At 38.4% G+C, this 21146-nt stretch overlaps 2 protein-coding genes across 2 annotated transcripts; both read left to right on the top strand.

Annotated features, from left to right (window-relative positions):
* The first annotated feature begins 2569 nt into the window (after positions 1-2569).
* Positions 2570-7103, top strand: LOC123785155 (olfactory receptor 4C45-like). The gene is made up of 2 exons (XM_045786868.2): positions 2570-2580; positions 6176-7103. The coding sequence occupies exons 1-2, from the start codon at positions 2570-2572 to the stop codon at positions 7101-7103; spliced, it is 939 nt and encodes a 312-aa protein (XP_045642824.2).
* Positions 7104-19831: 12728 nt separating this feature from the next.
* On the top strand, positions 19832-20776 carry LOC123785154 (olfactory receptor 4C45-like). The gene has a single exon (XM_045786867.2). It carries the CDS (start codon positions 19847-19849, stop codon positions 20774-20776), a length of 930 nt encoding a protein of 309 aa, XP_045642823.2. The 5' UTR covers positions 19832-19846.
* The last annotated feature ends 370 nt before the right edge of the window (positions 20777-21146 follow it).

The raw sequence follows: 21146 nt of genomic DNA, 5'->3' as shown, positions 1-21146 counted from the left end.
AAGATTACAGCAGAAATAAATGAAAAAGAGACCAGGAAAACTATAAAAAATATCTATGAAACTAAGAGTTGTTTTCTAAAGGAAAACAAAACTTATACATTTTAGCTAGACTGAGAGAAGATCACACATGAAAGAGGGGACATTAAAACTCATACCACAGAAATAAAAGGATTGTAAGAAACTACTACAAATACACACTAAAAAATTGGATAGCATGGAAGAAATAGATAAATTCCTAGGAACATACGATCTATCAAATCAGATGCATGAGGAAATAGATAATCTGGACAGAACAATAATGAGCAAGGAAATTAAATCCATAAGGAGAAACCTCCCAAGAAAGAAAAGCCCAAGACCAGAGGGCTTCACTGGTGAAATCTACAATACAGTGTTTAAAAAGGAATAAATGCCAATCCTTCTCAAACACTTCTAAAAATTTAAAAACTAAAAAACACATCTGAACTCACTTTATATGGCCAGAATTACTGTTACCAAAAAAAAAGAATGAAATACTTAGACATTAACTGAACTAAAAAGTTTAAGGATTTGTAAACTGAAAAAGACAAAACATTTATGAATGAAAGTAAAAACAAAAACAGCAAATGAATGAAAGACATCCTGTGTTCATGGATTGTAAGATTCAACATTGTCAAAATGTACATACTATCCAAAGTGATCTAGAGTCAGTACAATCCCTATCAAAATCCCAATGGAATTTTTCACAGAAATGAAAAAACAATCCTAGGGCACCTGGGTGGCTCAGTAGTTGAGCATCCAACTCTTGGTTTCAGCTCAGGTCATGATCTCAGGGTCATGAGATCAAGCCCCTAGTCAGGTTCCATCTCAGTGGGGAGTCTCCTTGGGATCTCTCCCTCTCCCTCTGCTGCTCCCCCCACTAGCTCACACTCACACTCTGTCTAAAATAAATAAATAAATCCTTAAAAAAAGAAAAACACAGTCCTAAAATTCATATGGAATCACAATAGAACCCAAATAGCCAGAACAATCTTAAGAAAGAAGAACAAAGCTGAAAACATCACACTTCCTGATTTTAAACTATGTTGCAAAGCTATAATAAGTAAAATAGAATGCTATCGGCATACAGACAGACATAGAGAACAATGCAACAGAATAGAGAACCCACAAATAAACCCATGCATATATATATGCTCAACTACGTTTGACAAGGGTGTCAAGAATATACAATGGAAAAAGAAAAATTTCTTCAGTAAATTGTGCTGGAAAAACTGGATATCCACATACAAAAGAATGAAATTGAACTCTTATCTTATACCCTCACAAAAATCAACTAAAAATGGGGGTGCCTAGGTGGCTCAGTCCTTAAGCGTCTGCCTTCAGCTCAGGGCGTGATCCCGGCATTATGGGATCGAGTCCCACATCAGGCTCCTCCTCTATGAGCCTGCTTCTTCCTCTCCCACTCCCCCTGCTTGTGTTCCCGCTTTCTCTGGCTGTCTCTCTCTCTGTCAAATAAATAAATAAATAAATAAATAAATAAATAAATAAATAAATAAATAAATAAATCTTTTTTAAAAATCAACTAAAATGGACTTAAAATGGAAGGCCTGAAACTGTAAAACTCTTGAAAGAAAACATAGCAGAAAATCTTCATCACATTGGAATGGGTTATGATTTCTTGGACATGACACCAAAAGAACAGACAACAAGAGCAAAAGTAATGGGAGTAAATCAGACTAAAAACTATCTGTACAAAAGAGGAACAATTAACAGTGAAAAGGAAACCTACGGAATGGGGAAAAAATATTTGCAAACCATGTATTTAGTAAGCGGTCAGTATCCAAAATAGACAAAGAACTCATACAGCTCAGTAGCAAAGATAGCCCAATTGAAAAATAGGCCAAAGACTCAAATAGATATCACCACAAAGAAAATAAACAAATGGCCAACAAGTAAATGAAAAGGTGCTCAACTTTACTAATGACAGGGAAGTACAAATCAAAACCTCAGTGATATATCATTTCACATCTGTTAAAATGGCCAGTATCAAACAGAGAAGACATAAGAAGTACTAGTAAGGATGTGGAGAAAGGGATCCCTTGTTCACTGAGGGTAAGAATATAAATTCATACACTCACTACAGAAAACAGGATAGAGGTTCCTCAAAAATTTTAAATAGAATACTATATGGTCCAACAATCCCACATCTGGGTATTTATCCAAAACTACTGAAATCAGGATCTCAAGGAATTCTTGGCCCTCCTATGCTCATTTCAGCATTATTCCCAAGAGCTAAGATGGGGCAACAGCCTCAACGTCCATCAACAGATGCTTATCTTTAAAATAAGAAATGCAGTATATAAAGACATAAAACCCTCTTAGCCTTAAAAAGGAAGGAAATCCTGTCATTTGTGACAACATGGATGAAACTTGAGAGCATTACTCTAAATAAAACAAGCAAATGTTAGAAGTAACACTGCATAATTCCACTTCCATGAAATATTGAAATAGTCCAACTCAAAGAAGCAGAAAGCAAACAAGTGTTTTCCAGAAGCTGGGGGAAGGAGGAAATGGCAGGGATTGCTTAAAGGATATGGATTTTATGTATGGAAAGATGAAAAAGTTCTGGAGATGGTTGGTGATGATGGTTGCACAGCAATGTGAATGTACCTAAAACCACTGAACTGTACATGTGGAAATGGTTAAAACGGCAAATTTTATATTATGTGTATTTTACCACAATTAAAAAAAAAAAACATGGGAAAGGGACAGAATGTGAGTGAGCAAAATTGTTAAAAGTTAAGGACAGGGCTGAAGGTACTACTTCCATTTCTGGTTTGGGATTTCAGCAGTGTAGCAGTTTCCTTAAAGGTAAAGGTTGATTTTTCCAAGGTGAATCTGTGCAGGTTTTCAACCAGCTCCTCAACACCTCAGAGGCTGAGGGAGAAAAGATTGTAGCGGAGCCTCCTTTCTCTAGTGTTTCCATCCTCTACCTCTGAATGTCTTTACATATAATATTTGTTTCAGTGTGATTTTCTCAACACCTACCATGTGCAAGCACTGCTCTCTACTGTAAATCTCCACAATTCCTTCTATGTGTGATAAAGAGAAAAGCTATATTCCCATAAACACATCACGATAATCTTTCGTCTAGATACACACACCAAAGGAACTTGATGGATCTATGACTCATAAATTATCCAATCTTTGGCAGCTGAGAATTCTGCCAACGGAGTCTCCTTTGTTACCCACTAATAAAAATGTCAGTCTCCCAGACTAACATAGCACATAACCTTGAAATCTGGCATTTCCATTCTCAGGACAACTATATACTTAGAACAATCACATTTGCAGAGAGAAATCCATTCTCTGAACTCTGACCTATGTGTAAAACCACCTCCTATCCTGTGCCAGGCTCAACAATGTCAAAATGGACAACACAGCTCTATGATGAAGCTTTCCAACTTAACTGATCAAAATCTCACCCTAAACTATACCCAAAGCTCAACTGCATTACTAAAACTGACCTCTAAAGATGGTTGTGGGTGCCAAATGGGAGTAAGCAAGAGATGGTGGCTGAGGCTTCCAGCAAAGATTCCAACAGGACCAATTACTAATCCTCTGAGGACTTGAGAGGTCAATGCATTAGACAATTCTGCACTTTGTAAATGGCTATTTAAATATTTCTCTAGAGTCTATGAAGAAAGAATTACAGGACATTTAACTAAATGACAGAGGCAGAGCATATACCAACAAGCTTAAGATTCATACAGGAGACACTGCTCCCAAGCTCAGTGGGTTAAAAGCAGGAATGAAAGAATCTCTCCACACTGCTCATGGACTTCTTGGGAAACATAAATTTGGCAGGATCTGAAAAAAGATGTATCCAATCAAGTGGATTCGATGCACTTCTACATGCTATAGTTCCATATAGTAACTTTTTCTGATTGAAGTTTTTTTCCCATTATTTTTACTTCAGATTAAATATAGTTTTGAGATTTGAATAATATATGTATTTTGAAGATGTGTCTATACTGTCATAGGAGGCCAAGAAAGTGAGGAGAAATTAAATCCTAGAGTATTGAAGTTTCCCAACTAAAACAACTCATTTTCTGGGTAAGTTCAGACTGATAATGGGAACAAAAATAAACTAAAATGACCAAAACTGGGAGAGCTGTCTGAGGAAGGACTGCAGTGTCCCACTTGTTAGCTTAGAGAGTGCATTTGCAGCTGTGGCACCATGCTCCCAGGGGAAGAAAACAATGACTGGGTGCAATCTAGAAACAGTGGAATCCATAATCAACTAGATCCAGGTCAGTAATTACTAAATCTTTTTCCCCAAATTTTAAATAGATTGACTTAATTTACCCAAATTATTTTCACTGAATAGTTTTTATAGCTAGATTCTGTGAATTCAAGGTAATCTTCTTCTTTAAATATGAATTTGAACAGGAGGACATGAAAAGACCAGTAGAAATCATGATCTATAAGGTTGCCACAGAAGATGCTGTTGAGAACTACTAAGGTCACTTTTAAAAAATTGTGGTTCACATTTCTATGTGATTATTTGAAATTACTCCCCCTTTTCATGACTTCCATATTGCCACACTGAAGTTAGAATTTGTGGATTAAATCTAAAGGATAGTGAAGCACATAGTTGCCACCTATAGCAGCCATGGATAGAGAAGAAACTAAAGAGACTGAGCTTTCTGGAAAACAAAAGATATCGTTCCTAACTTTCATTTAAGCTGAAAGGTCAAGATGCGGACTTCTGTGTCCAGAAAGTTTTGAGGAAAAGTATGTTGTTATATTTTTTAGCAGGGATAGAGAAAGGAGAAAAAGAGGGGGAGAAGGAATAAGAAGTCCTATGATCACATGGAACATGTACTCACTATTGAAAATCCATGTACAGGTCATTCAAAAAAAGAATGTATTCTTGTATATTTTCCATTTTTCCACCAATTAGCAATGAAAACTTGAAGTTCATCCTAAATGATTAAACTTAGTGTCAAAAGAAAAACTTGTATTATATTAGATAACATTTCTGTGTCAACAAAAGGAAATGCAGGAAAACTTAATAACTCATTTAATTCCATTGGTAAAATGTGCCTAGGATTTTTCATTTATTTCAGAGGTGGGATATGGGTGACATTCATACAGGAAAATCCCAACTGTCTTAATGTTAATGCCTTGCTAAAGGGAAAAACAATATTAACTTGAAAAAGGCAAGATTTCCAGCATCCTGTGAGTCTTTAACATACGAAAATCCTTTGAAATCTCCCTTTTCTTTACCTCCCCCAACTCCCAAGTATATAATTAGCCACCCCTCACAACTCAGGCGCACTAGCTCTTTCAGGACAGAGGTCATGTCTCAATTCTTTTATAAAACCACCTTTTTTGCACCTGACCATTATTTTATATGTGCTGAAAGAGCAATTGCACAGAAAATTCATTTAAGAAATATTGAGCACTTTTCAGGGAATTTTGTACCACTCCCATATCTGCATCCAAAGATGTGAGAAGAGTGTGTATTAGTCTTGTTGAGTCAGATACACCAGCCAGGGCTATTCAGAGAATGCGGCTCAAAGAGCTGTTATAAAGATAGTTCCTTGGCATTCTGAAGGGGAAAGATTCCACCTGTAGCTCAGTATATCAGTGTGCATGTGCATTCATTTGACAGAAAGGAATCCCAGCTCAAAGAGCACTGTTGGTATAGATACAGTAAGAATGGTACCTTCCTATCCAATATACACTTAACATTTTAAACAATAATGTGTTCCTATACATATTATTCATGCCAATAGGCAAATATAACTTCAAAATAATTGTTATTGATGAAATTTGTCCCAAAAACAGTGAATGAAAGCCATCTGTAAGGTTTTAGAGCCAGGGTTTGGAAGTCAATCATAAGTCAACAGTCCTAATACCACCTTGCTTTTATTCTGATCTTTGTAGCATATTGTCACTATTCAACTTAGATGAATAAGAGAAATTTAACATCTTTCTATTCTTTTTTAAAACTGTCTCCAAAGTGGTTGAGGTGAGTAGAAGGTGTGGCTCCAACAATCCCAGAGGCCAGGACTAAAGAGGTGATGGAAGATTTCAGTGTTAAATTAAAAACACTACTCAGAAATCCTGTAGTCTTTCCAGATGGACCATGTGGTCTTTCCCTAAAGAACATAACCCAAGCTGACTCCAGGGAAAGGATGAGCAACGTCACAGAATTCATTCTGCTGGGCCTGACCCAGAATCCAGAACTGCAGAAATTCTTATCTGCTGTGTTTCTAATCACCTACTTGATCACACTGGCCGGTAACCTACTCATCTCTGTCACCGTCTTCATCAGCCCAGCCCTGGGTTCTCCCATGTACTTTTTTCTGTCCTACTTGTCCATTATAGATGGTTTCTACTCTTCTTCCATAGCACCCAAAATGATCTTTGACTTGATCTCTGACAAGAACACCATATCCTTCAATGGCTGCATGACACAGCTCTTTGCTGAACATTTCTTTGCTGGAGCTGAGATCATCTTATTAATTGCCATGGCCTATGACCGCTATGTAGCCATCTGTAAGCCCTTGCATTACATGACCATCATGAGCAGACCTGTCTGTGCTTTCTTGGTGGGAATGGCTGTGATTTTAGGCTTTATTCACGGAGGGATCCAGGTTTTGTTCATGGTCCACTTGCCATTCTGTGGCCCCAACGTCATTGACCATTTTATGTGTGATTTAATACCTCTCCTGGAACTAGCCTGTACAGACACTCACACTTTGGGGCCCCTGATTGCTGCGAACAGCGGATCGCTTTGTTTGCTCATTTTTTCTATGCTGGTTGCTTCTTACATTGTCATCCTATGCTCTCTGAGGACCCATAGCTCCGAAGGGCGTCGCAAAGCCCTGTCTACCTGTGCTTCTCATGTCACTGTTGTCATCTTATTCTTTGTACCTTGTTCATTCCTGTACCTGAGACCCCTGACTTCTTTCCCTGCTGACAAAGCTGTGACTGTGTTTTGTACCCTAGTAACTCCCATGTTGAACCCTTTAATCTACACCCTCAGAAATGCAGAAGTGAAAAATGTCATGAAGAAACTTTGGGGGAAAATAATGAAAACTGGTGATAAATGAATCTTGGGATTAGAGTATTTACACAAAAATATCTAGTGATACTCTAGAGAGATTTATTCCTCTTCTTAGTTGATTAAACTTGGGACAGTCAATTATCCTGTCTGGATCACTTTTCTTCAGCAGCATATATATTTTGGGCAGGTACAACATACCCATTAAGGGACAGTAGGCACAGTGCCTAGAGCCTGCAATAATACTAGGAGCCCTTGAAATGGGTAATTTATTTTAAAAAAAGAAGAAAAATGAATATAATATAAATCCAACTTGGAGTACAGTCATGATTATAACAATGCATTCATAAAATATAATCTTTAATATTTTTTATGGAGAAGGACTCATGAGAGCAAAGTAGCAATGGGCCACAAAAGTCACGCTGTTGCTCTGATTGTGGGTATGAAACAGATTAGCAGCAATATTTTCAACACACTTTACACCCTGCACTACAGCTAGAATGAAGTTTTATTTTAAAAGAAGAAAAGTATTAAATATGCAAAGAAGTACAGAAAACCAGGAAGTCATCAAGAAATACTTTCATCCAAATATACTTTTTATTATCTTCCCAAATTTGAGAGGTTAATATATGTTCCCACACCACAGGGAAAAAAAAAAAAAACAAAAAACGAAACAAAAAGCCTCTTTACTTGTCACAATCCCAAGAAGAGAACACTTGCACATTTGATGCTTGTTAAAAATGACATCACCATGATTCCCTGTAGTATAAAATTGTCTACAGAAAGAATTTGAGGCAGAATTGGCTGATACAAAAGAAATATAAGTGATCAAATCTGTAGAGTAAGGTAGAAAATATCTATATGTTAAAGTTGTATTTTAGATGTGGACAAAGGAAGAGTCTGAACAGCTGGGGCAGGAAATTACCAGTGATGTAGGAACAAGTCTGTGTCACAAAACTGAACAACATTGACCACAGATCTGGATTATAGAAAAGAATTCATAACATGTGCATAATGAAGTTGTGGGAGATTTTTATAGATAGTCAGATACTTTGAAGCCAGAGATTAAGACCTTTGGATCAAAGACACTTGATTTCTCATCTTGTGTCCTGCACTAATTAGCCTTGTCAATGTAAGCATTGCGCTTCATCTCTCTACTGATTTTTTTAAACTGTAAAATGGAAATAGCATTGCATACTCTCTTAAGTTGTAAGAATTAAATGATTTAGATTGAAAAAATTAATCAGCTAATAATTAGTAAAATTGCTCACACATGGTTACAGCCTTCAGAGATGTCACCAGCACAGAAAGTATGCCAGGAACAACAGTTATGGACAAGAGGAGCCCAAGAACGTCACTACGGACCATCATTCACTAACCATGACCACGGGAGGAAAAACATCTGTGCCAGCCTCACTTCACTTCAAAATAAGTGATAACTGGTATATGTTTATGAGTAGGGACGGCATAGTGGTGAGTTACTATTCAGAAAGGAAACTAATGGGACCTGTGAGCAGATTCTCTGGACACTAAAAGCTAGCCCACCACCAACTCTCTAGTCTGGGATACAAATGCCCTTCAGCATCTCTGCAGTAACACATGGGGGAGCCCATTGGAGCAACTGTGAGATGCCTGAGCAGAACTTATTTCAAAAGCTCTCACTAATGATGGATCCCATTCTGGTCCTCCAGAAGAAGGAAAAGGGAGAGCCCAGTGACAGAGACCAATAGACCTATCTCTGTACAGAGCTTGGGATTCCTGAGGAAGAGCTCAGAAACTTGTCTTCAGAAGGTGCTTTCACAACCAGGGATTCAAATTTCATGTGATGCTGACATTTCTCATGTTCTCAGGACTTTATATCAGGTTAGATCTCACTCTTTATGAAGATCTTTTAAAAATAAATCTTTTGCCAAAACAAACAAACAGACTCTTAACTAAGAGAACAAAGTGGTGGTTGCCAGAGGTAGTTGTGGGGAAAAGAGTATAACAGGTAAAGGGGATTAAAGGTACAAACTTCGTTATAAAATTAGTCAAGGGGTTAAAAAAGTATAGCATAAGGAATATAATCGATAATATTGTAATACCGTTGTATGGTGACAGAGGGGTGGCTACACTTAACTTGGTGAGCAATGAATAATGTATACAACTGTTGAATCACTATGTTGTACACCTGAAACTAACATGAAATTGTATGTCAATTGCACTTCAATAAATTCTAAAAATAGATGTTTTCCTATAATTTCCTAAGTGACCATCTTCTAAATCTATGCAAGCAATAGTATGTGTAAAATATCAAGCTTTCCTTTAAAGATCTAGCTATGGTTCCCAAGAAAGTTGGGATGAAATATGATACTGTAAAAATAAGGATGAAGATGCTCATGATGGTGATGATGACAGGAAATGTTTCTCGAGCACCTTTTGTGAAAAATGTCCTGACCTACTCACTCATTTGTACGTTTTGGAGGCAGTACATTTCCGTCCATATTACTTTCATTAATGTAAGTTCAAACCTGGGGAACTTACCTCGGTTTAAAACATTTTGGTATTTGGACATTATGGGAAAACTCCCAGTAGGATAGTGTGATAATCAATAAAAACAATGCTAGTATAAATAATTGTGACAGCTTTCTTTGAGTGTTTACAGGTGCAAAGTACTTTGTAGTCACAATTTTTTGTTATTCAATTCTTATTACAGCCCAATAACTCCAAGGATACTGATTTCCCCATTTCATGAATTAGGAAACAATGGGTTGGAGAGGTTAATTATATAACTCAAGATCAATTAGCTAAAATTTGCCTGAACGGAATTCAAATCTAAGCCTGTCTGACCCAAAGCCTTTGAGCATTAACAAACCCACTTTGTAGCTGCTTACTATAACCAGACAACAAACAAAAATTTTTACATTTCTCTCTAATCTTTGGAATTTTCTTCTTGAAACCCTTTCACCTTCATGGTTGTTGTTTTTTTTTAATATTTTACTTATTTATTTGACAGAGAGAGAGGCAGAGAGAGAGGGAATACAAAAGGGGGAGTGAGAGAGGGAGAAGCAGGCTTCCTGCCAAACGGGGAGCCCTATGCGGGGCTCAATCCCAGAACACTGAGATAATGACCTGAGCCGAAGGCAGCCGCATAACGACTGAGCCACCCAGGCACCCCTCACCTTCATGGTTTGAACAAATGTGTAGCTAGACTTGCTTTCATAGAATGGCCAGGCTGAAAATGCACAAGTCTGCAAAGAAGCAGCAAGTGACTAGTCAGTAATTTGTAACTCCATGAATATTTTGATTCCCACATAACAGGAAATTTCTTTGAAATTATTTTCTCCTCCATTGGCAATAGTTTGGAAATAAAGTAAAGACCTGTGGCTTATATAAGAGTACTTTCTCCTGATAAATAAATAACAAATATTTTTGATATGATTATGTGCTCATCCTACGGTCGTCCATTAAAAAAGAAAAAAAACACTTCACTGGGGGAAGAAAGTTCAAGAGAGGTGAAAAACTATAAGTAACTTGCTAGTAGCCATGTCACAATAAGCTGTGGAATAAAATTCTCTAGTGCACTTCTGTTTTTACTACACAGCATGTTTTCAACAGTGCTTAAAATTTGGAAGCTTATACTATTTCCAGCCTTTCTTCTTCTGTTGCCTACTGGCAGGGAAGGGCACCAACATTCATCAGATGCCAACAACCTGTCAGAGGCTGTGCAATAGGCACAGGTCTGTCATAACTTCTGCTTCTCAGAACCAGGACTGATGTAGAAAATACGAACACTTAGCAAATCAATAAGATAAAAACAACCACATGAGATTGGAACAGCACTTCAGCAAAGAAGATACCCAATGGCCAGTAAATGTCTAAAAGAGTAGGGCTCCCCTGTTTTATCATCTGAAAATTGGATATAGAACCACAACAAAATACTACTGCAATGCTTCTCCTAAATTAAAAGGATGGATGATATCAAGTGTTTATTGTCGATTCTGAGGAATGGTATCTCTCATATGCTGCTGGTGCAAACGTATAAAGGTTTTCCAAATATACATTGGATATAAATAAATGTGCCTATAACCTATAACCCAGAAACCCTATTCCTAGGTATAAACCCAAGAGAAATGTATGCAGCTGTGCATGGGAAGATACATCACCAAGACTCTTAACAGAGCTATTTGTAATACCATAAAACTGATAATTTTAATGTCAATAATTAATAGAATGGGTAAAAAATGTTGGTATATTTATACAACAGACTAACAGAATGAAAATAAGTGAATGACAGATATCACAACATGAATGGATCTCACAAATACAGTGGTGAGCCAAAGAACCCAGACACAATGACTGCATATATGACTGCATTATTTAAAATTTAAAAGAGGCCACCCTAGGGATGTGTACATAGGCGGTAAATGTATAAAAGTACAAAGAAAAGCAAAGATGTTTTACCACAAAAGTCACCTTAGGTTTCACCTACAAGGGAAGAGAAACAGGTATGATTGGAAAGAGATATAAGGCAGGGCTAGAAGAGATCCTGGGAGGCCTAGAAATGTTCTACTTCTTGAACTGCTTTCTGGTTTTATAGATGTCCCACTTTATCAATCGAAGATTTCCTTTGTCTTGCCTTTCTAATTTTCTGATTATGATGTGTCTCAGGTGGATTTAAGTTCATCCAGTTTGAGATTTGCTGAGCTTACTGAACATGTAAGTTTATATATTTCACCAAATTTGGGAAGTTTTCATCCATTAGGTTTTTAAAATTCCTTTCTGAGCTACATTCCTTCTCCTCTTTTTTCTGAGACTCTAATAACATGAATGTTAGACATTTTGACATTGTCCCACAAGTCCCTGAGACTCTGTCCAGTTTTTGTAAATCATTTTTTTCTCTATGGTTCAGACTGGATAAATTCTACTGATATATCTTCAATTTTATCTTTCTTTTATATTCCTACTGTACCACTGAGCTCAGCCAGTGAATTCTTTCTTTTGGCCACTGAAACTTTCAGTTCACAATTTTCAATTGCATTCTTTTCTATAATTTTTATTTCTTGGCTGACACTTTCTAACTTTCCATTTGTTTCGAGTGTGCTCGCTTTACTGATAGGATCATGATTATAATGGTTCCTTTATAGTCTTTGTCTGAAAATTCCAATATCTGTGTCATTGCATCTGCTCATCATTGTTTTTTCCTTCCAGGTTGAGATTTCCTGCTGCTCTGTATATTGAGTAATGTTGGATTGTATCCTGGATATTTTGAATATTAGGTAAGGATACCTGATATTTTTTAAATTGAGAATGTTGCACTTTTAATTTTAGTAGACAAGTAACCTTGCTAGTTTCAGGTTGCAATTTCCAACCCATCTTCTGTGGGCTGTGATTCCAGAGTCAGTTCATTTAGCACATCCTTTGCAGTGCTCTTCACCTCTTGCCCATGTGTATGCCACCCAGTGGCCAGTCTAGGACTTCAGTGGTGGTCTATCTTATAATCCCATTCTCAAAGACCTTGGTTGCTGTTTGAGCTCAGATTCACACATTCATAGCTCTGAGGCAGGGAGCCCTGGAATTCATACACAACTTAATGGGATGACTCTCTTGAGTGCCCTCCTCTCTTTGATCTCCCTGGTTCTTTTTGGGTCTGGAAACATGGCTTTAGTTTTCTTATTGTGCTGCACACTCCCCACAACTGAGTCTGTGTCAATGTCAAGATTCAGGAGAACAAAGAATAAAAAGATTTGTCCCAGGCTCAAGAGATCACAGCTCTAATAGTCAAGATAAAAAATCTCCCTCTCTGAAAGTTTAAGGTACCTGTCCCACCACCATTGTTGCCCTTGTCACTGCTTCTCTGTGACAAGACTGACTGGGGTCTAGGACAGGAGAAAGGAGAAAAAGAGGGAGGAAGGGTAGGGGGAGAGAGAGTTGGGGGAGGAGGAAGGGCAGGAGGAGGACAACTACGAGAAAGGAAGAAGAAGAAGACGATGACGATGGAGGAGGAGGGGAATGATAGGAAGAAGAAGAAGGAGGGGGGGAGAAGAAAGGAGAAGAAGAAAGAAGGAGGAGGAGGAGGAAGAGGAGGGAGAGGAGGAGAAAAGGAAAAATGAAAGGCAGAGATTCACCCCTTCATTCTCTGGCCTACTTGTCAGACCAACACAAGAAATGTGCTCTTGGAGATCTTCCTCCATTACACAATACACATTTCCAGGTCTGGATGGCTTTTAAGTCCAGAACAAGTGATACAGAAGAAGAAGGAGAAGGAGAAGGAGAAGGAGAAGGAGAAGGAGAAGGAGAAGGAAAAAGCTAACCCTTCAAATCTGAACTCCTTCCCAATTGCCTACTATCATTCACTCTTCAAAGTGTTCAGATGGCTTCTGTGCGCATTCTCTCTAGAGATCATAGCTGCATCTCTATGGGAGGAAGACGATAGACTGTACTTACTCCATCATGTCTGCAACTGGAGCACTTCCCAATGTGGCATCTTTTGAAGTTCAGCTAAGAAGATTTGCCATGGATCAGCTATGAAATGAGGGGGGAGGAAGGAGGAGAGATAGAGAAGAGTCAACATGACTCCAAGGTTTGGGGCTGAGCCAAAAGGAAGGTGAATGAAAGCCTGGGCTGGACAATCCTTGCTGGGAAAGGAATAGACATAAAGTTACCTCTCATCAACTAATTCATACTATCGCATATAATGAGGCTGAGTTGGTGCCTCCTGGCTCTCATTCACAATTTTCAGTGGAACACTGTACGTGGTTTATACTGAGGGATAGATGAGATGAGTTTCATCTACAGCAAAGAACTAGAACATAACAAAAGCGAGGCAAGGAACAGGTGGGCCTACCCATCAGCTCAGGACGCAGGGTACTTAAGCCTTGAGGAGTTACCTTTTGGGTAAAAGGATGCCACACCCAAGAGAAAGTGTTTCCATCCTGGATAGAACAGTTTTAAAACTGAAGTCAGAAGATTAGAAAAACGACTTGACTAAATTAAGTTCTCTGCTCTTGGGTGAAAATGAGAGTTCATAGAAGCACGGTCCATTTTTGCAGAGCTATTTTCATGCCCATTATAAACATACATACACACAGTTTTACATCCTTTCAAACTTCTAAATACATGTATATTCTTATGTAGTTGAGTATAACACTTCTCCTCCAATCACTACTATTTTTCAACCTTAAGATATACAGATTGAAGTGCCAGACACAGGCCACTTGATGGAACCCTGAGAAAACCATTTCTCCAATGTGCAGACCTCTAGGGATTGTGTGTCTAAACACTATGAGCACCATGGACCACTCTACCGACTCCATGTGATGATGGAAAGATGCTGAAAATAGGGGAAACTTGGAAGAGGCTGAAGAAATTCAGTGATAAGAACCTTAGCAAAGGCACTCTGAGTTGGGGTGTGTTGGAATGGGACACTGCCCCACTCTCATTGGGTGAGGGATGAAATAGCTACTAAAAGTTCCTAAGACATGGCTTGCCAGAGCCTTCTTATTTTAAATCATCTCCAGGACCCTAAAAGCTCACCATAGTATTTTTCCACAGGGCTGACTATAAGAGGAGCTGTGTTAACACATCTTTGGGCATGATAGGAAAAGAAACAAAGGACTGATCTTGTGCCTTGGTAATTGGGCTACCTTTGTACTTATCCCTAAATTGGCTACATGAGATGCAGTTTTGATCCACCCTAAAATATCTTACGAATACATATTTTCAAATTTAATTCCAAGGATATTGTGTCTTGGGCACCAATAGTAGCTTCCCTCCATACACATATGTTTAAACACATAATGATGTTCTTTTGGTCAGGCAACACAAAAGAAAAATGTTATGAAATGTTGAAGATATAAAATTCTGGAATTGCATCATTGTTCATCTCATTTTATCCTACTAACCCTATAATTACTTCTAGTGGAGTCATCAGCTGCAAAGATTTCACAGGTTTGCATATTTGAAAGGATTTACAAGAACCCACAAAGCAAAGGAGAGAGGCAAGATAGCAGAAGAGTAGGGGACCTGATTTCATCTGGTCCCTCGAATTTAGCTGGATAGCTATCAATCCATTCTGAACATACAGGAATTCAGCCTGAGATGTAAGAAAATATATCTGGAAATCTACAAGCAGAAAAATGACTGCTTTTTGCAAGGTAGGAGATGTAGAGTTGGGAATCTGTGGGGAAATATCAGTAGATAAATATAGGGGGGAGGGAGCCTCCATAAGCTGGCTACCAGAAAGTGATAGAGCACCCGAGCACAAAATCAGAACCCTTAGAAATCTGCTCCAGTGAGAAAAATCCCTTTCTGATAGGGGTTCAGGGGATGAAAAGGTCAGAATTCTTGGTGGATCATTATGGTCTCAGGATCCCAGGAGACAGAAAGAACTGGGGTGCCTGAATTGATACAGTGCTCAAACGGTGGAGCGGGGAAACTGGTGATGTTCAGCAAGCCCAGGAGGGACTCTCAGCTCCAGTCACCATAAACCCTGAGCTGGGCCTGTAGAGAGACTGCTATTTGCCTGAGCGCCCTGAAGAGGACTGGAACTACAGGCTGTTTACCATCCCATGGGAGGGAGAAAACAGCCGTGCCCCAGAACTGGGCAATAGCACTCAAGGCAGTGAAAGCCCCAGAAAAGACAGTAGGGTGGCATGCAGCCATGACCTGGCAGCAGCAGAGCAGGGTACGTGTGCAAGCCCACAACTGCTGGCAGCCTCAAAGATACAAAGCAGAGTGACACTCGCAGGTCCCTGGGACTCCCACAGGAGGACTGGAGTGGGCGTGAACCGCAGGAATTTGGGTAGTTTGGTCCACACAGAAGTGGAGACTGTTTGACCAGAAGGGTTTATTGAAGAAGGGGGACCTCGATCTTCCAGCTCTGGGCCAGAGATCCAGGTAGGGTCATTTTTGCTCTGACCCTCTGAAGAGGCACAAAAATCCACCAGGGAAAAAAAGCCATGTAGACAACCAGATTACATTGAGTCCCTCCTCCTGTTAAGGGGAGGGGTGGGGCAACTCCGCCCAGGCAAAGACACCTGAGAAGAAGCACAGCAGGCCCCCTCGCCCAGAAGATAGACTGGAAGAACAGATGAATGACAAGTTTATGGATCCCATGAGACTGTGAAACTCCAATACCAGAATAAAATAGTACACTGAGCTCTAGCTGTTTCTTCAGTCTAAAATTTTCTTTTCTTTCTTTCTTTCTTTCTTTCTTTCTTTCTTTCTTTCTTTCTTTCTTTCTTTCTTTCTTACCTTTTTCCCCATTTTAACTAGATTCTTATTTTACCAACTTATGTTCTTAGGTCACTTTTTAACCTTTATTTTTTCATATATATATATATACATATATATATATGAATGTTTTGTTTTCTTTGCAATTTTGGGTGTAGTGTCTTCTAACATACAGACCAAAACTCAATCAGCAACAAGGGGGCCAACCTGCTTTGTTCACCTGCGAGATCATAGTCTCTTCCCCCCCCCACCCCGTTTTTATTGTTTGGTTTCATTTTGGCTTTTTTACGATATGGTTATAAGTAAGATGTCAGAGATGGAATTCAGGATAGCAAATATAAAGTTAATAGCTAGGCTTGAAAAAAGCATACATGATAGTACTGAATATCTAAGGGCAGAAATGAGATCTAATCAGGCCAAACTAAAAAATGGTATGAATGAGATGCAGTCTAAATTGGATGGTCTAACAGCTAGGGTAAATGAGGCAGAAGAAAGAATAAGAAATCCAGAGGACAAGATGTTGGAAAGGAAGGAAGGTGAGGAAAAGAGAGAAAGACAACAGTCCATGAAGAAAGGCTTTGAGAATTTAATGATGCCTTGAAACAAACCAATGTCAGAATTATTGAGATCCCTGAGGGGCTGGAGAGACAGAGATAAAGCTAGAAGGTATATTTGAGCAAATCATAGCTGAGAACTTCCCTAATCTGGGAAAGGAAAAAAGCATTCATGCCCAAGAGGGAGAGAGGACCCCTTCCAAAATCAATTAAAAAAGATCAACACCCCAACATACAGTACTGAAGCTTGCAAATCTTCCAGAAAAAGAAGCTATCCTGAGACAGCGAGGAAGAGGAGGTTCATTATGTATGGAGGGAGGAACATCAGAATAACATCAGACCTATCCACAGACACCTGGCAGGCAGAAAGGGCTGCCAAGATAGATTCAGGATACTAAATAAGAACATGCAGCCAAGAATACTTTATCCAGCAAGGCTGTTTCAGAATGGAAGGGGAGATAACAACAGGGAAGGGGAGACAACAAAGCCCTGTCATGAAGCTTTCCAATTCATCTTAACAAACTCTCACCATAAACTATAGCCAGACACACGTGTTTAACCAAAGCTCAACTGCATTTCTAAAACTGACCTCTAATGATGGTTGTGGGTACCAAGCGGAAGTAAGCAAAAGACTGTGGCTGAGGCTTCCAGCAAAGATTCCAACAGGACCAATTACTAATCCTCTGAGGACTTAAGAGGTCAATGCATTAGCAAATCCTGCACTTCGTGAAAGTCTACTTAAATATTTCTCTACAATCTATGAAGAAAGAATTACAGGACATTTAACTAAATGACAGAGGCAGAGCATATACCAACAAGCTTAAGATTCATACGGGAGATACTGCTCTCAAGCTTAGCGGGTTAAAGGAGGAATAAAAAGAATTCTCTTCACGGCACTCCCAACTTGTTGGGAAATATAAATTTGGCAGGATTTGAAAAAAAAAATATCCAAGTGATTGTACTTCTATATGTTACAGTTCCATGTACTAACTTTCTGATGAAATTTTTTCTTTGTTCCTATTATTTTTACTTTAGATTAAATATGCTTTGGATCTCTGAAAAATGTATCTATTTTGAAAATGTGTTTATACTTTCATAGGAGGCCAAGAAAGTGAGTAGAAATTAAATCCTAGAGTATTGAAGTTTCCTAACTAAAACAGCTCATTTTCTGGGTAAGTTCAGACTGATCATGGGAACCAAAATAAATTAAAACAACCAAGGCTGGGAGAGCTGTCTGAGGGAGAATTGCAGTATCCCACTTGTTAGTTCACAAACTATATTTGTAGCTGTAGGGCTATGCTCTTAGTGGGAAAAAAAAATGACTGGGTGCAATCTAAAAACAGTGGAATCCACAACCAACTAGATCCAGGTCAGTAATTACTAAATCTTTTCCCACAAATTTTAAACAGATTAACTTAATTTTCCAAAGTTATTTTCACAGAGTAGTTTTTATAGCTAGATTCTGTGAACTGAAGGTAAACTTTTTCTCTAAAAATGAATTTGAACACAATGACATAAAAATATCAGTAGAAAATGTCATCTGTAATGCTGCCACAGATGATACTGTTGAAAATTACTAAAGTCACTTTTTAAAAATCATGGTTAACATGTATGCAGAAATAGATTGCTTCGGTAGGTTTCTATACATGATTATTACAAATTTGTTCCTGTTCTCATGACTTCCATGTTGCCACACTGAGGTTAGAATTTGTGTATTAAATCTATTAAAGATAATGAAGCACATAGTTGTCACCTATATCAGCCATGGATAAAAAAGAAACAACTGAAGAGACTGAGCTTTCTGGAAAACAAAAGATACTTTCCTAAACTTAACTGAAGATGAAAGGTCATGATGCTGAAATCTGCGTTTAGAAACTTTCGAGGAAAATTATGTCATTATGTTTTTTAGCAGGTATAGGGAAAGGAGAAAGTGAGAGGGAGAAGGAATAAAATATCCTATCATCATGTGTAACATGTACTCACTATTGAAAATCCATGTACGGATCATTCAAAAAAGTATATATTCTTGTATATATTCATTTTTTCCACCAAATAGCAATGAAAACTCCAAGCAATGAAAACTGGGTAGCCATTTGCATGTCAATGAAAACTTATTTGATTAAACTTAGTTTCAAAAGAAAAACTTATATTATCTTAGATAACATTTCTGTCTCAACAATTAGATATTCAGGAAAACTCCATGTCTCATTTAATTCCATTTACAAAATGTGACTAGGATTATAAATCTATTTCAGAGCATCACTCTGTATGTGATAAATACTAATTGCACAGAAAATTCATTTAAGAAATATTGAGTTTTCAGGGGATTTTGGACCACTTACTTATCTGCATCCAAAGATGTAAGAAGAGTGAGTGTGTATTAGTCGTGTTGAGTCAGACACAACATCCAGGGCTGTTCAGTGAATGTGCCTCAGAGAACTGTTATAAATAGAGTTCCTTGGCATTCTAAAGGGGAATCACTCCATCTGCAGCTCTGTGTTATGTGCATTCATTTGACAGAAAGGAATTCTAGCTCAGAGAACACTGCTGGTATAGATATATTAAGGATGACACTTTCCTATCTTATACACATTTGACATTTTGAAGAATATAGTGTTCATATACTTATAAATGTTCATGCCAGTGGGCAAATATAACTTCAAAATAATTGTTACTGATGAAATTTGTCCTAAAAAGAGTGAATGAAAGCCATCTGTAAGGTTTTAGAGCCAGAGTTTGGAAATCAATCATAAGTCAACAGTCATAATATCACCTTGCTTTTCTTCTGGTGTTTGTAGCATACTGTCAATATTCAATTTAGATGAATAAGAGAAATTTAACCTCTATCTATTCTTTTTTATAACTGTCTCCAAAGTGGTAGAGTTCAGTAGAACGTGTGGTTCCATCAAACCCAGATGCAGGACTAAAGTGGTAATGGAAGATTTCAGTGTTGAATTAAAAAGACTACTCAGAATTTCTGTGACCTCTCCAGATGGAACATGTGCTCATAACCCAAGCTGACTCCATGGAAAGGATGAACAACGTAACAGAATTCATTCTGCTGGGCCTGACTCAGAATCCAGAACTGCAGAAATTCTTATCTGCTGTGTTTTTAATCACCTATTTGACCACACTGGCAGGTAACCTGCTCATCTCGGTCACCATCTTCATCAGCCCAGCCCTGGGTTCTCCCATGTACTTTTTTCTGTCCTACTTGTCCATTATAGATGGTTTCTACTCTTCTTCCATAGCACCCAAAATGATCTTTGACTTGATCTCTGACAAGAACACCATATCCTTCAATGGCTGCATGACTCAGCTCTTTGCTGAACATTTCTTTGCTGGAGCTGAGATCATCTTATTAATTGCCATGGCCTATGACCGCTACGTAGCCATCTGTAAGCCCTTACATTACATGACCATCATGAGCAGACCTGTCTGTGCTTTCTTGGTGGGAATGGCTGTGACTTTAGGCTTTCTTCATGGAGGGATCCAGGTTTTGTTCATGGTGCAGTTACCATTCTGTGGCCCCAATGTCATTGACCATTTTATGTGTGACTTAATCTCTCTCCTGGAACTAGCCTGTACAGACACTCACACTTTGGGGCCCCTGATTGCTGCCAACAGTGGGTCACTATGTCTGCTCATTTTTTCTATGCTGCTTGCCTCCTACATTGTTATTCTGCGCTCTCTGAGGGACCGTAGTTCTGAAGGGCGTCGCAAAGCCCTGTCTACCTGTGCTTCTCATATCACTGTTGTCATCTTATTCTTTGTACCTTGTTCATTCCTGTACCTGAGACCCATGACCTCCTTTCCTGCTGACAAAGCTGTGACTGTGTTTTGTACCCTAGTAACTCCTATGTTGAACCCTTTAATCTACACCCTCAGAAATGCAGAAGTGAAAAATGTCATGAAGAAACTCTGGGGGAAAATAATGAAAACTGGTGATAAATGAATCTTGGGATTAGAATATTTACACAAAAATATCTAGTGATACTCTAGAGAGATTTATTCCCCCTCTTAGTTGATTAAACTTGGGACAGTCAATTATCCTGTCTGGATCACTTTTCTTCAGCAGCATATATACTGTGGGAAGGGTTAATGTACCCCTTACGGCACAGTAGGCACGGTGCCCAGAGCCCACAATAACTTTAGGATCCTTCAAAATGGTTAATTTCTTTTAAAATAAGAAGAGAAAATGAATATAATCCTAATCCAAATCCAACTTGGAGTATAGTCATCATTATACCAATTCATTCATAAAATATAATCTTTAACTTTTTTTTATGGAGGAGAAGGACTCATGAGGACAAAGCAGGAAGGTG

The sequence above is a fragment of the Ursus americanus genome, chromosome 24 (genome assembly GCF_024610735.1).
Source record: "Ursus americanus isolate L20-20 chromosome 24, mUrsAme1.1.p, whole genome shotgun sequence".
Classification (NCBI taxonomy): domain Eukaryota; kingdom Metazoa; phylum Chordata; class Mammalia; order Carnivora; family Ursidae; genus Ursus; species Ursus americanus.
The sequence above is the reverse complement of the archived record's forward strand: the minus strand, read 5'-3'. Positions and strand labels throughout refer to the sequence as shown.